Source organism: Colletes latitarsis, chromosome 14, assembly GCF_051014445.1.
Source record: "Colletes latitarsis isolate SP2378_abdomen chromosome 14, iyColLati1, whole genome shotgun sequence".
Taxonomy (NCBI): domain Eukaryota; kingdom Metazoa; phylum Arthropoda; class Insecta; order Hymenoptera; family Colletidae; genus Colletes; species Colletes latitarsis.
The window spans coordinates 24,281,110-24,297,609 of record NC_135147.1 but is presented as its reverse complement, the minus strand read 5'-3'; the positions used below and the strand labels follow the sequence as shown (position 1 = coordinate 24,297,609).

Below are 16,500 nucleotides of genomic sequence, written 5' to 3'. Positions count from 1 at the left end.
CTCCTATATACAATTGAAGGCTTCAAACGTTTAAACTTTCTCCTACAGAACGAGGACTCGTTTGTAGGGAATAAGAAAAAGAAAAAAAGTTGTTTCATAGTCGCTTCAGTTTGAAAGCCTTTACTGCACGCGATTCAATACGTATGAGGTCTTTCACCGGTGTAAAGAAGTTCATGTGCCTAGCCTTAACTGACGACTATTCGTTGTAAAGCCCTTTTCGAATATGCTACAGAGAACATAAGCTTTCCTTTCGCTATTAAAATTTACGAGATAATATTTCAGTATCAGTTTGAGACTCGATTCTATTCCAATGCGAATATCGTGCCTAATTGCATCCTCTTTTGCGTGTTCATTTTTTAGACTACGTGTGTCCCTCTATGTTGATTTATATTACCATGTCGATACAGTTTCCATAGCACGATTCGCCAACATAAAATCTAATCTTGAAACTACGTAACACATATTCCTTTAAAATGGTTTTAACTTGTGGCATTACTTTCGATTTCGGTACCTTGTAAGAATGATTATATTCAAACATCTTTTCATTTCTATGTGTTTAGTTGCACCGACAAAGGTGAAATTTGGTTACGAATATTTGCAAGTCTTACAAGTTGAACGTTGATCATGAATATGGTAAAGTACAACACTTTTAAGTCCGTTAATGAAAAATAAGACAGAGTGATCTTGTATTTTTAAAGGCTTTTTAGTAATCGACCGGCAACGATAAATAATTGTGTACATAACCTAATTAATCGTGCGATCAATAGTTTGAATAAAATACGTACTCATGTATATGTATACATACCTCAAAACATATCACCATCTAAGAACTCCGTGATTTTTGCTGTATGTAAATATAATACTTAAATGTTTATTATTTTAAGTTTAGTCTTAATTATATTCACGTAATTATTCTCCATAGACAGCACTTCGAATAAAATACAAATGTTTTGAAAAACCGGTCATTTTAATATCAAAACGTATCAGGAAAATGTGATTTAAAATTAATTAGAGATTCATAGAAAATGTTTCTTTCTTTTATTATTATTCATAATAACTGTTATCTTTATTTTCACTTATTCCTTTTCGTTATGTATAATTTATGCTGAACGTATTATATTTTCGTATGTAGGTTTCTTAAACATATTCTTAGTGAACATTTATAATTGATTATCAGAAATTAGATATAAATGCTTTTTCGTTTCTGTTTCTATACATATAATTATCATGAGAGATTTATATACCGACTGACTTTATGGGACTACTTACCTTCATGACTACACCGTCAGTCGGCGTTGCTAACACTGTTTCAGTAGTTGCACGAAAGAAATGTTTACATCAGGACGTATTAAATTATGCAGTTTCAAAAGAATAAAGTGTTACAACTGTACGATTATTAGTGACTCTTGTTCAACATAAGTTTGAAATTTCCAAGAGGCATAAAGTAGAGTTAAAAGTGGAGAAAATATAAAATAACGTACAATGCTATTATTATCTTTATATTAATGCATTAAATATTGTCGTGGCCACGTAATTTTGTAAGTAAATACTTAAAAGACCACAACTAGATTTATACATGTAAGAATATGTCGTCAAACAGATAAAGATTATAAAATTTTTGCTCATTTATAATGAAAATGAATTACTAACAGTTATTATGGTTATAATAAAATGTTACTGTATTTTATATTTGAATATTATATTTATTGATAACATATCTAAATAACTTCGTATCTTTTGAATATACAACAGAATTAATTCTGTTTAAACCTGGCATTTTCCGAAAGAAAAATTGCAACATGTTGCTGATAATTCTATTTCTATGGGGGAAAATTTTATATTTCTTTTTTTACACCAGGTATTCGTAGGGCGAATCAGTTACTTGTGCGCATGTGCTGCCAACCGACTAAATTTCGAACTATGCTCGTAATTGGAATTTAACCTCTTCGTAAAATTATTGTTACTGTTATTTTTGTAGTTTACTTACTCAGTTTCGATTATAACAAAGTTTAGTTCTTATCGAGGCAAAGTGTTTAGGTAAACATTATTGTAAAATTAAACTACTTGATGTTTTTTGTCGTAGTAAGCTTTTATTAATATTTCGTACACTTTTTACGTTTAACTATCGCATCAAGTATATTTAAGTATAGTTCATTTTCACTTTGCGGACTTTCATTGATTTCACGATATACGTAATTAATACGTTTTGTTAGTGATGTTTCATTATTTTGTTGTTAATATGCCACAGTAAATTGTAATACCTTATTTTGCAACATAAAGATGTTGCAAGAAATGCATAATGTCAACTACAGAACATGTATCATAATTTGTTTGCGTTTAAAAAATATTTTAGAATGAATTAGTATAAGTATTTTAATTTTAACCAACAATGCCAACAATCCTTTGTAATATTAAACGTGTTGCATAGTTCGATATAAAATGCTGATCAGGACGCTCGCATTTCGTTTAACTTTTTATCGATTTTAAATTCTGATTCTGCTACCGAATTATAATAAGTAATATTATTTATGAGTATAAACTACACTACTGTATATAGTATATTGTTATTCGATATCGAACTATTTAATACAATGAATATCACGAAGGTTTGATGATAGTGTTTTTGGTGAAATTAAAATAAATCTGTTAATTAATATTAAAATAGTTTATGTCATATTTTCGGTTTAGACTTTGAAATTTTAATGGTTTGAAAGTTAACAAAAAACTTAAAGTATCAAGAGTTTTAAAAGGATGCATTTAAAAAAATCGTCGTATATTTATGTATATATTATGTAGTAATTACATATACATTATGTATTAATTTATAATATCACTTTTATATACTAATTAATACATATAATATTCTTTAATTTACAGAAATGTGAGAAGGCTTTATACAATATTGCAAATTTAATATTGAAGTACGTAAATTCAACCAAAATTCAAACGACATGAGCATGGTGTATTGATATTTGAAAAATGGAACATTACTTATGATTATTAATAAAGGTATACATTAATTTTTATTAGTAAACTATAAGCGAAATAAAAGCATATTCTAGAATGTAATGTTAATTAAATTTAATTTAATACATTGAAAATCAAGTATAAAGCTCAATGTTTATGTTGTTTTTTATTATATGCGATTTATTTTAACGTAATTATTTAAATTCTGTTCGCAAAAGTTTGCAAGTTATGCATATTTTAAACAGTATATTTCGCGTAAAATATTATAACAGATTTTAAATTCCGCGGGCTTCCGAATATTACGTTTTTGGTAATCGATTTGTTGTCAACGTAGGTTTTGTATTGTTTTTATTTTAAATACATATGCACATATACAACTATCAATAATCGAATGTTTCAGTTGTACCCACAATGAACAATTCGGGAGAGAATCGACTGCTAAGTCCATTTATTACTGTCTCCAGGCGATAAATAAACAATGAAGTTTGAAAGGTGAGTTTTTACTTGAAATTTTTTAGTTCTGTTGCTTAGAAAGCACTGAATTTCCTTCATAATTTATAGAAATATTTACAATTGTCCAATACATCGTATTAGAAGCGTATTAGGTTCAGCATAAAATTAATGTTAAACTAATAGTCGTGTAGATTAACTTTAATTCATTTTTATATCATCGACATTTACATATGTATACATAATTCGATATTTCTTACTTCGATCGATAACCATACCCGTTTGTTTGTCGAGAATCAATTTTTTAACAAGAAAAATGCATCATAGAGGGGCACGCAAGTGCGATCCGAGATCGAAGTCGAGGTTTATCCCGATGGTCACGCCATCGGGAAAATTCTGAACAATGTAGGGAATAGTCCTGGCAACAATATCGCAAAGCTCGAATCGTCGTGCACGACGTCTCGGAAGAGCAGGAGAGCGGAACTCGACTGTCTTCTTCTATTTGTCGGACTGCGCTCTCATTTGCTGGCTCTGCGTCCCTCTGCGACTCTCTTTCTCTGCTCTTTCCTCTCTGTCAGAACCTAACACATACATGTCTCTGTCTTCGTTCCACTTATGAAATTGCTCAACTCCTCTCTCTCCTTCTTCCTTTTGCTGGATAGGATGAGATCGGGCCACGGACGTACCCGACAGGATTGGACCAGCCTCTGACGTCATTGCGTGGACCGACGTATCTCGTCGACGATTGTCGAAAGCATGCTGTTCTCGCGTCTGTATATCCACCTTCTGAAATCAGCGGCAAATTCAAATACATGGTAAAGTTAAGATTCCCGTCGTGGCACGTTACTTTTTCTTTAAAATTCCGTGATTAATTTATGATAATTTCGAAGAATTAGTTTCCGAGTAGTAAGTTAGTTCAAAGTAAAATCGAAATTTTCTGATCGTAACTCAGGAAGAGAGGATGACCCAAGAATAACGAGGAAAGAAAGAAAAGGAGAGGAATTATTAATTCCTTCATAAAGGCAAAGTTCTGGCTTTTTAAATATGGATTTTCACAGTTCGTGTATTCTTTAGATACATTCCTTGTTCCTCTTACTCGTGTACTATTTATTCCGTTGATTTTACTCTTTGTGTAGCATAAAAGTCACAATATTTTTGTACGAAACCGTCGATTCAATTCTACTACAATTTATTGGCGAGGGATTTATAATGTAGTAATTTTATTTCAAGTAATGAACATTGTTTTATCCATGTAACCAAGAAAATTACTCCTTTTAATTGCATAATGTATTATAAAACCTTGGTACTTCAGGTATTATAGTTACTTTGAATGTTGTTTCAGATACTTCATGTTGAAAAGTCTCGCGCAGCCGTTTGGAAAGATTACCCACCTTCCAAGAACATAATCCATCGTACAAGTACAGAGTTCCTGACAAATCGGAGTCACCTAAATGTGCAGATTCTTTTCAAAGGTAGATATTTATTCCGTCAATGTTTAGAATATTGTATTGATTGCTTCTATAAAGAAATGTACTCATTGCCATGTTCTTCTTGAACATGTTTCTAAGTTGTGCATGACATCATATTCGTAAGGACATAAAGTCCCCGAAAGAGGACAATGATCGACCTCGCTCAAGATGAATGACATCGAAGTCTGCGTAAGCGACTACGTGCTCCGATGCCGAGAAACATCAGCAAGGGCGCTAGCCGCTGAAAACAGTAGAGGTTAGGTACCCCCAGGACGGTGCGTTCCAGGCAGTAGAGAGAAGAGTACCCGGAGAGAGCACCCGGGACGGGTAGGTAGGTATACATAGGTAGGTAGAGCGCAGAGGCAGACGAGAAGAGACGACCGCTTGAAATCTCTCTCTCCTTCCCGCCTTTCCTGCCTGCTTCTCTCTACCGCCCGTCCGCCATGCCACTACGAGCGAGCGAACGTACAGCTAGGCCGGCACAGTCCTGTAGCCCATTTGGCATTTCCCCAGCTATAGCGGCGGTCCTGTAGCCCATCGTTGTTATCGTCCCGCAGCTGCATAAAGTCGGCTCTACCTCCCCTTACCCCTTCATCCCTCTCCCATGCTGTCGACCCACCGCCCGTCCACTCCCCTCTTCGCTCTGTTTCGCTCACCTCGCTGCTCGACATCAACGTTTCTTCCTCTATCTCTCTCACTCTCCCCCCTCTCTTCTCGCTCTATCGTTCCTTCTCTTACCAGCCGGTCGACCTGATCGTGTTATCTTCCTTCATCCCCCCAGTCGTACCGTCGCTTCGACCAATCCCCTTCCTTGTCGCCCCGTGAGCTTTCGCCGTCCGCCGTTCACTTCTCTCTCTCACGGGCCTGCCAGCCTGACGTTTCCCCCACCATATTTCTACTACCACAAGCATCCCCTTATTCTACGTTGTTACCGCTACCTCACGTATACCACCGACAAGGTATCAGTCCACGTTTCTACAGCGACGCAATGGTGGCGCCGCCAGCCAGGGACGCCTCGAAACGTTTTCACCCTCCTCTCTCTCTCTCCTCTCGCCTCACAGCAGACCATGTACCGCCGACGACGCCTGATGCTGCCGTGCTGCGGCATATACTCGCGCGCCGTCCTTGTCGTTCTATCGATTCCCCTCCCTTCCACCTATCGCTCGCACCCAACCTCTCGTCCTACTCGTCATGTATCCCCTCTTTTGCTTTTCTCTCCTCTCTGCGTTTCACTGGCAGCCAGCTTGCCTGTCTGCTTGCCTGGCCGGCCCGACTGCCTTGCTTGCCTTGCTCGTTTGCTTACTTGCTTGCATGCTAGTCTGCCTGCTAGGTTGCTAGCCTGCTTGCTTGGCCTGCCTGCTTCGTTCATCCTCTGCGTCGGTAACCTTGGTGGAGAATAACCAGCCGTTCAATTCAAGGAATTATGACGGCCCCTCGGTTCTCTCTTTTTCTATTTGCTAGCTCCTCTTTCTCTTTTTCGTTCTTTGTCACTAGTTTCCTTCTCTGTCCCTCTTCCACCGCTGCTTCGAGACGAGCACAGACTAGAGCCGGTCTTTTCCTTTGCTCGTTGCTGCTCATTCGTGCTGATATTTACGCGCCTATGGGCCCCGTACAGCGAACGCCGCCATTACGAGAACTTCAGGGACGATGCTATTCGATAATACAAAGCGAGTACTACGCCGGAGATTAATGTTTCTGTGACACGATTATGAAAGACGATTTTTAAAGCTTGTTCGTTTCGTGTTTGCAGAACGAATAACGCGCGAAACTAATTTTTAACGTTGAAGCGAGATCGAAGAGATCTTCGACAAGGTGCGGAAACAGCGCCATCGTGCAGCGATAGCGCGCGCGAATAAGCACTGCGGTTCGAGGTTAGGTCGTTACAAAAACAGCTTGATCCGATAGTTCCGATCGTGTAATTCTAGAATTATCAAGATAGTGTCGTGGAATATTTTCATGTAATTACGAATAACGGTCAATCAATTTGAAGGGTAGACGAAGAAGTTACGTCAGAAGTCGATGAGCATTAACGAATCCAGGATCGATTAATGGCGAGTATGCCGTCCAATAGTTAACCACGAATTCCGTCTGACAAAACCTTTAGTTCTGTTACATGTACTTTAAAGAATACGTGTTATATTCAACGCTATATGTTAATACGCTATAATAATACATGCGATGTAATATAACTTATGATGAATGGAATTTCCATATGGCATTATTGAATGTACATTCACACGAAACAAAGGATACTGGGTACTCAAGTAACTGGCAAATGCACATTTCATGCATACTCATCGTACGTTCATTCTCTTTTTCTACCCCGTAGAAATTATTGTAGTGGCTATTAACAGAAATTTTTAACCTGATAATTATCATAAGCGCGAGTGAATAGTAACGACTCAATTTTACTGCGTTTTTGTTGGTAGCTAAGCGTAGAGATCGCGAAAAGCACGAACAAGAGGTCGTGTGCATTTAGAGGAATAGGCGCGGCAATTATCGCTTTACGTTAACTTTTGGTGGTTTTACAGGTAGCTGCTCCGGCATAACCAGTCGATGATCGATCGGCTGGAAATCTCCGCAACGTTATCGGTGGAATTAACCCTTGAGATACTCTGTGTCTCGCGGGCCCTTCAGTCACTTGAAATTATCGGCGAGCACGGTGAGTAATTGCACTTTCAATTGGTAAATTATTAAATCCGTCGCATCTCGTTGTTACGTTCGCGTTTCGACTCCGTTATTGAAATCCGTGGCGAATCTTCTCTCCATTCTTTTTTATTTACATTTTTTCAAACAATTTTACCGTACGCTCTGCACCGCTGCACGCCAAATTAATAACAACAAAAGTATGATACGGTAAATTATTATTTAATCGATTACCATCCGTTTCGAACGATAGATTTTATCGTTTGGTTAGGCTAGATAGACGTTCAGCGAAATTCTAAATAAACTTTTAGCGAAAAGGATATCGAAGAAGTGGCGGATAGTACGGTAAAGTTATTTCACTGTGGCGGATATTGAGGTTACGCGGAACGCAGTCAGCAGCGGTCGTTTCAGAGTATTTTTGCGCGCTCGTTATTCTGTTTGAACGCATGGAAACAGCGGGCAAGTTACAACTTTTTTCATGCGATCTTGACCTTTGAACAAAACGATTGGCCCTCCCCTACCCCTCCTCCCACCTCTGTGCAACCCCAAGGCTCGTAGGGTAGAGGATGTAGGATATCGTTCGCGCGACATCAATGTCAGTCACTTGTTGAATGTCGGCCAGCATGTACGGATGAGCATCCGGCGTGCGTCCTTGCAGTGTTTTTCGCTGCAGCCGCGCATTCCTCCTCTCCGTTCGTTTGAGGTGCACGTCGCCTGGTAAACTCGGGTCACCGTATAAATACCGGGGGACGACATCTTCGAAGTCCTAAGCCTGCTGGGCAAAAATCAATCACGGTTAATGTATTTTTGCAAAACATTTAACTTCGTAACCAAATCGTAGAAACGGAAGAAGCATTATGATATTCAACGCGGTCCTCTCGAAGCAATCAGGAGCACATGTTTATATGGCTGATTTTTGGGGAACGAAAGAAACATTTTAGCAAAAATTAATATAAAGTCTGTTTTATAAAAATCGACCAGTTGATTTACAAAAACTCGTTCCACGTTAGTAATTCTGATTTCTTAAAAATTGTTTCCTTTTTTGTGTAATCTTTGGCTCAGATGCGTACCAAGGTGTTTTGCTGACTCTGTCCGTGATTGTCCTGCGACTAGAAAGATCGAGGAAAACTCGACGCTGATTTTACGATCACGTTAATGATCTCAACGCGCGAATTCAATCTTAACGCGGTGTTTGCGCGACAGAGTGCTCCCTTTGGCACTGCCGCGACTGAATTTCTGTAACGTCGAAAACGCAGTTCCAGTTTATGTAAGAGAAATTTCGACTGACAGAGGGATTTAATATTCGCTTAATTAACTCAAATCCTCGTATCCTGCACACACACTGTACTGCTAGGTTAATTGCTGATGTGTCTTTTTCGACAAGTAGTTCCCCGCTGAATTTATACGTACACTATAAGAGGATTTAATCCGGCATTCAATCAAAGAAAATTGGATTTTAGTCCCGTTTCGACGAAATTCGGTTCTGAAGCTCGTGCAAAATTTGTCCGCAAGTAAATGTTAAAGATAGTAATTAATCATTGAACGAATACCCTGAGTCCGACAGAACCGATGCAATTAATTGATTTAGTTTCTTTGTCTATTTATATAGCTTTTTGTAAAATTCGAAAGAGATACGATTTTAAAATAAATTGTTAGTCGTGATCACTGTCGCTTACAACCATTACCCTTTTCTTGTTTGATAGCTCGAAGCAAACTAGAAGGTTCATCGTGTGTAAGTGCATTTGAATAGTATTTAACTTACGTTATTTACGTGCATATTGTACGATAATAAAATGTCGATTAAAACAATAGTGATAGTTGATGGTTCCTCGTATCGTCTGAACATCGACACATGCAAAGATGATGTAGTATGCATGCTTAAGTTTCAGAATCGATTCTCTTATTCTAGAGTAAGGGTGGGTTGTTTTTTTTTAAATAAATTTTGTTAGTTACACGGAAGAGTTCGTGCCTCGATAGGCTCAGGAAAGCTCGAAGGACAATTTTAAATTCCATTACCGCGAAGATTATACTTCGACGTGCAAATCGATCTTCTTCCGCTGTAGTTGTCTTCCTCTTGGATGCGTGCAGATAGGGTGAGAAGGGCTTGTAATACGAGGTCAACTTTAATGTAACCTCATGACCCTTTAAAAGTAGACGGCTTCTCTTCTCAACGTGAACTTTGATCTTCGGTCAAATAATGACGACGGTATTGGACTTGGCGATTGTTCATTTTTGCGTAGAAAAGAACGACAAAATTCTATTTCTTATTAATTTATCAGAATTATGAACCACGACGGGAGAATAGAGTCGTATATTCAAAGTAAAATGGATCTTTTAATTTTTTAGTTCCGTTGGAAGTATTTCTAATTTTCTTGTTATTTTTTTACATCAAGTCTGCATCATTACTTTACGATTAGAACTGTTATTCGTCACAGTTCAGGTTTTTGAGCGGGAGATAATTGAACAGCGATGGCAACATCAAATGTAGACGCGCATAGTTCCTTGCATCCAAAGAACTGTGTCATTGCAGAGGAATGCAATTGCTTTCTAAACAATGGTAAAAGATCGTCGTCGTTTAATCCTTTGTCAATGGGTATCTGAATATACCCTGAAAGTCCCTACAAACTTGCCACAAATCGACAAACATCGATCTCTTCGATACTTAAGTAACAGCTCGTCGAATTAAAGTAAAATTTATACATTTGTTAAAGTAATTTTTAGATACACGTTATTTTCAAAATGTTTATCCACGAAGGGTCAATGAACCGAGGCTTTTGGGGCGTGTAACATTTTATCGTGTTTGTATGGCGTATCGTTTGAAAGTTTGTTTGTTTTTTCGTTAGAAATCGACGATTTCGTGCTCGGGTGAGTCTAAGCTCATTCGAATCGTGGCGACCTACCTGAAGTGTCGGGGTCGAGTTTACTTCGAAATACAGGCGAAATAGTGGCAGTGGTAGCCTAAGTTCCGAGCCGAGTTCAAACAGGTCTGAACCCTCGGCCCATGGCCCATGGCCCATTATCCCGAAAGGGCCTCGGAAATTCCTTTGGCCTGCGGAATCGTTGAAGTCGAAACTTTGTGTCCCCGTAGCCCTGGCGCGATCGTGGCCGACCCTAAGCTTCGTCCCAAAAGATATTTCACGAAAGTATATTTAAGCCGTCTCTCGGGCGCATCTCCGCCTTGGGACCGGAGGTGAAAAGAATTTGGTCCCAGACAGCCTGAAGAACAGAAGAGTTCGATCCACGAAATCTTCCGTAGCCCCGTGGGTGGGCGATCGAACGTGGGTCATTAAAATTTTCATTTCCATATTTCTCGTTACGAGTAACTATTAAAAGAAGATAAAAAAATCTTCCAGTATTCTTCATTAAATTCCTTTCTATCGAATTCTTTTTTAATGTTGCTACCTGGATTTTATCTTATTCGTTAAAAAAGAAAAAGAGAATTTCAAATATTATTACGAGAACCAAATTAAATCCCGAATTTAACGCGCAGTCGATTTCGTTTATCAGCGTTTCGAATAATCTTGTTTGAAATATCGTACGATACGGATGTGAAAATAGTTGCATTGATTTCGAGTCTGTCATCGACGACTTATCGCGTTCGACAATGTTGCGAGGCCGCGTTCGCTTATCACTGAGCAAACGTTTGCGCGCGAAACGGTAACTAGGACGCGGCGCCTAGGGAAAAAATCACGCGTCACCGTATTACGTAGCGACTACCTGTTCTTTATGTAATGCCCTGTCGCCGGTTGCGTCTCGCGGATCTAAAAGAAACACCGTGCAGGACAAGCTTCTCCGCGGTAAACGAAGAAATAACACGGCCATACGTTTTGTGAAAAGGAATGTTTTGTCTTCGTTACTCCTTGGACGCGTTTTACTTGAAATTTATAGTCGCGACAGCCATCGAACCGAATATCCCCGAACAATTTGAGCGCGTTTTGTGCTCTGGGAGGAGGGGGAGGGAGCGACGATGTTAGAAAACGAAGACCTTGGAAATACTCGATTATCGTTATTACGGTCTCGCTTCAGTTTCGTGCTTTACTGTTTTTTTCGGTCGCACGCATTAGGGTCACTGGGGTGCGCACCACTTTGTGTCGCCATCTTGATCCATTACGCAGGAATCCTCGCGATTCGTGACTCGAGGTCGTTACCACGAAAAGCTGTCCGCACTTTTGATGAATTATTATTTTCTTTTACATTAATTCCCGTTTCAACGTTCGCACCGCGAATACGAAATGAAGCCGGTTCGGTCGAATTGCTCGCGTGCGGTAATAATTAATCGCGGGGGGGCTTTTGTTCCGAGGAAATTCTTTTTCATTTTTATATAATATCACAACAAGATTATCTCTTCTTCTCTTTTTTATGGCAATTTCCTTTGCCTCTCGCTTCTCTATATAATTGTGGGTTAAGCTTAACAGTAGTACAGTCGTGCCTCGCCTTTTACGTTACTCTGTGTTGTATTTTCTTTTTGTACGATGCGACGGAGACGATATTAGCGCAATTTAATACCCTTTTTACGAACGTTCGCTAATCGAGACGATAGATAGTTATAGAGTGACCGTTTTATGTATATTCATTATTCTATCTCTGATTTTGTAATTCCGTATAATAATATTCCCGACATCCTCGTGTGCTTTACTTTGGTCACAATACTCTAGTCTCAATATAGAAAGCTGCCTCGAAGTGTTCGTATCAAATCGATCGACGAATCGTCTTCTAAAGCAGTCGATAGTTCATCAAGTTAAATTCACGCAAGTTAACCGCAAGTTTCAAAGCGCATAAATTCATGATTCAGAAATAGTTTGCAATGTTTCCGAGGATAACAAAGAAGATATTCCCTCGTATATTTACGACGATACTTATGAAATTGATATTTGCATGTTTTCTTAGCGGTGAAACAACGTTGAATTTAAAACTATATTCGTAAATGTGTACTACGTAATTTCGACTACTCGTATTCTACAATTTTTTATTTAATATGTACAATCGTATCTCGGTTACATTGATCAAATGACGCGCATCGGGGTCGAGAGTTGACCCCGCAACATTTCAACTTTTGCACTCGACTTCATTCAGTGTTCGACGATACCTGTTCCGCGATCAATTTTACGAGCAGAGATTTATTACCGTAAATTCTCATTAATCCGTCGGTAATATTGGGATCAAATATTTCCGTACGCCGCGGCGTCGGGACGCGTAAATCTGAAATTTACTTTTAATCTGGGAGAAAAAAAATTGCGGTTCTTCGTCATACTTAACCGCGGCGATTTTTTACGAATACCTCCGCGCGTCGGGGAATTTTCTTTCTAACTTCGCTCGCGGCGCAGTAATTGCATCGCAGTCAAAAAGTCAATTTAATTAAGGAACAACGAGCGGTCGGTATAAGACGCCCGGAACGGTTGGTCCACCAAAAAAAAAAACAAACAAAAATCGTTTAAATTTTACTGGAAGTTACTATAACTTCTCAATTTGAATTCTTTGGGCTTTCAGGTGATTTAGACATTTCTTTTTAGGCAAATTTTTATCTATTACCTAAAAGTGCGCATCAAAATATTACATAAATTGATCCACTGCTCAGTAATTAATAAACTTTTGCTTTGGCGAATATTGGAAGTTTCGAGTGGTTCTAATTCGACGGATCCTTTAAGTCCAGTTAAGATTTTCAACTTGTTAAAGCGTTAGGAAAATTCTGTAAAAACTCAGGCATCGTACAATCGCAAGGAAGTGTATAGTAAAATAATAACATTGGCGATAGTGCGTAGTTCAGAGCGTGATTTTTGTGAAAAACGGGTTTCTCCTTTGAGTAGGGTGGTTGTTCCACGAAAAGTTTTCTCGATCAGGGTCCCCGCGTCGGTAAAGCAGCGGCGGCGAGCTGGCAGGAAATTATAAGGGCGGCAGAACTCCCCTTTCAGAAAGGTCGGTTTTAGGGTAGGCTGCTGGGACTCCCGAAGAGCCTTCGAAGGGGAGTTTTTTGTCGCGTCCGTATTCTCGCACGGCGCCGATGGGGCGCTTTTTAAAGACGGTCGACATCGTAGGATAGCAACGCCGTGGCGTGTCTGCTTTTTAATCCGTGTTACTAATTTTTCTCTTCTATGAACTTCGGAGTTCTTTGCGCAGCCTGCTCGTCGCTTTCATCGAGTTAAGCTCGCAGTTACGGAAACCCGTAAGTGAGTACTTGTGTTCAAATTATTTTCTTTCTACACGTTACACTTCGTACTTCTTCGTCAGCGAATGCAAACATATTGAAACGCCATTGGTAATTACCTACAGGATTTTCCAATAAGATAGATATTTGTTACTCTCTTGTTCGAGTCACGCGATATATAGTGATTCGTTCAAATTATTAAGATTTATTATCGAAATTCTTGTACTGTTCCAAATGCACGCATCTTTTTTAATCGTCGTGTTGTTGACGGGGTGTTTAGAACAGTGAACGATACCGGAAGAATAACGTTCCTTATTATCGAAAGGAGGGAGATTCGAGTTTTGTGCTCCTGTAAATTTCCGGGGCCGGTGTTCACGAGCACTGGACTAATTTTGTCTGGCGTGGCGCAACGACGTCGTATTAGAATAAACCCGTTTTCCCGAAATTGCGTTGCATCACGTACGACCGCGTCGCACGGCGCGCGTAATCTATGCATCGGCGCATCTTCTCCGGGCAATAACTAGGTAACCTCGTCAGGAAAAGGGCCGCCATTGAAGTGTACTGGCGGTACTGTTATCCACGTAACGGGGATCGTGTAAATTTAGGTATTGTCGGGTGTTTCAGCCGCGTATGTTTCTCAGAATTCGACTCGAAGAAACGTACGAGGCTGTTTCCGGTACTGCCTCGCTTCTTGAATCAATCCGTGTTAGGGATACTTGCCTCTACCCAGAGATCTGAACGAAGAAAAAGTTACAACGACTCGCGAAACTTCAAGCTTTCTTAGAACGCGGTTTTTTTAAAATAGTTGAAACTCGAACGAAGTAACTTTGTTCGTTTGCGTCCCTTGATGCTGACACTAGTCGATTAGTTGATCGTACGCTTCGGATCAAGTTAGTAATTCATTAAAATAATAAAATAATTTTTGTAGTTGTTCGATGGATTCTACAAGTCGAGAGATATCGGAATTAAATTTGTAACTTTGTATATATTTAATTACGCAATTCTTAATCGCGTCGTAAACGGAAGAGTATCGGACGATATTATTTTTCTTTCCTTCGAGAAGCATTAACGATAAACTACTCTAGATAAAACGACGAAGGTAAATAAATGCTCAGCGTATAATATGTGCTTTCAGCGTTGTTCGTACTATGTAAATTTAAGTGTTGTATTACCGTTATTATTTTTTATCCTGAAAAATAAACTTAAATGTACTCGTGTTTCCTCGAGTTTAACGGCGTAAATGCGTATACTGTGCAATAAACAAAAAACAAATATATTACTAGTTAATTTCAAATTATTCTTTCAACTGTAAACATTCTTTCGTAAATATAAGTTCGTAAAAATTCGTAATTGGATTTCTGGAGAAATCCAGAAATACTGTACATAATTTTGTTCAACCTATTAATGAACATTGCTTTGCGAGTTTTGTACGTTATACTTTGCAGCAAATTAAAAATATTTCTATATCCATCTCTAACGTTACACGAAATTTAGAGAGAAGGATTGTTTTTTAATACTCTTCAAGCTTTGAACAAAAACTGAATTTTATAATTTTATAACGCGGAAGCATTGGAAGAATTTTCAAAAATAAAATTCCTAGTTCAAAAAGCACACGATATGTTTGAATAATTATGAGTGGTACCGTACGAAGGACTAAATGCCCGATGGAGTGCATTCGTCTTCGTTTACGCCAGTGTTTTACAAAATGGAGGGTGCAACCCCTAAGAGGGACGTTTTACAATCCAAAGGGGACGCGAAAGAAAACTTTTAATGTAGGAAAATATGGATAACTTAAACACGCCTTTCTATTAATATTAGGTTGTTGCATATAAAGTGTCTGACTTTATAAATGCTCCATGTTTCTCGAACGGAAATATAAAGAAGTATCCGATACAAATTTCAAACGAATTTTCGTAATTTACCAGTAAACCGGTTATAGTTTTTGCCATGTAAAAAATTTATTTCACAGAAAAAATATGGTTTTAATAATTTCTCCTCGGGTCTTGATTATCCTGTGGTCTCGTTTTACCCAGTCTGGTTCGGTCTACATAGCGTCCGTTAATCGAAGTTCTACTTTATGTACTTTTCTTATACGAATTCAATACAGATTTTCAAGAATGTACAATCAGCGAAGAATTTTTATCAGAAGATACGAACCATTAAAAGAAGCGATGCATAAAATACAGTACTAACAAGTTAGTAAATGCTTGAGTCAATTTAGTTTATAAGAAGCTGTTGTTTTATACCCGATGAATAGTACTCGCGTACGTATAAAATAAAGAAGGCGATAAATATCGATAAATATTAGTTTCGGTCCAGCTATAGCCGTCGAAAGTTTCATTAAGAAGTCGGTCTTTTCAAACCTGCCTCTCTTATAGTGCGCAGAAATTTTCTGTTTCTCGTGGAGAGTCGTTCTCCGGGAAGTTTGGAAACCGCCGGACTACACCCTCGTTTCGTTAGGAAATCGAAATCGTATTGGACGTTAGCACGAGAAAAGATTCGTGACACGGAAGCGTTTTGTCGCTTCTTCGAGGGGTTTGAGGAGGGGGGGGGCAGGCTGGGTGTGAGGGGGGAGGGGGAGGGGGAACGGTCAATGACTTAAACATACGAAAATCGATACAAATGCGATCGGTGCTTTGAGTATACACGTGGGCACTGTCGAATCACCTTTACCGCCGTGCACGGCGGCTTTTGATGCCGGCCGTTCGGCGAATGGTAAGGGAGGATTCGAAGTTGCATAATTAATTTTTCTATAAATCTCTCGCCGAGGAATATCGCGAAATTTCCTCCTCGGGTAATATCAGCGAAGCTTAGCAGAAGAGAGGA

General features: G+C 38.9%; 1 protein-coding gene and 1 long non-coding RNA gene across 3 annotated transcripts in view; both read left to right on the top strand.

Annotated features, from left to right (window-relative positions):
* Positions 1–2,893: 2,893 nt before the first annotated feature.
* LOC143350288 (uncharacterized) lies at positions 2,894–4,268 on the top strand. The gene is made up of 3 exons (XR_013081078.1): positions 2,894–3,009; positions 3,368–3,459; positions 4,080–4,268. It is a non-coding gene; the product is annotated as an uncharacterized LOC143350288 (long non-coding RNA).
* Positions 4,269–5,081: 813 nt separating this feature from the next.
* The window catches only part of LOC143350286 (uncharacterized), a 186,778-nt gene continuing 175,359 nt past the window's right edge, over positions 5,082–16,500 (top strand). For both annotated transcript variants that reach the window (XM_076782291.1, XM_076782290.1), the window contains exons 1-2: positions 5,082–5,221; positions 7,422–7,548. In XM_076782291.1, the coding sequence (XP_076638406.1) occupies positions 7,443–7,548 (106 nt within the window). In that variant the 5' untranslated portion in view covers positions 5,082–5,221; positions 7,422–7,442. The remainder of the gene's footprint in view (positions 5,222–7,421; positions 7,549–16,500) is intronic.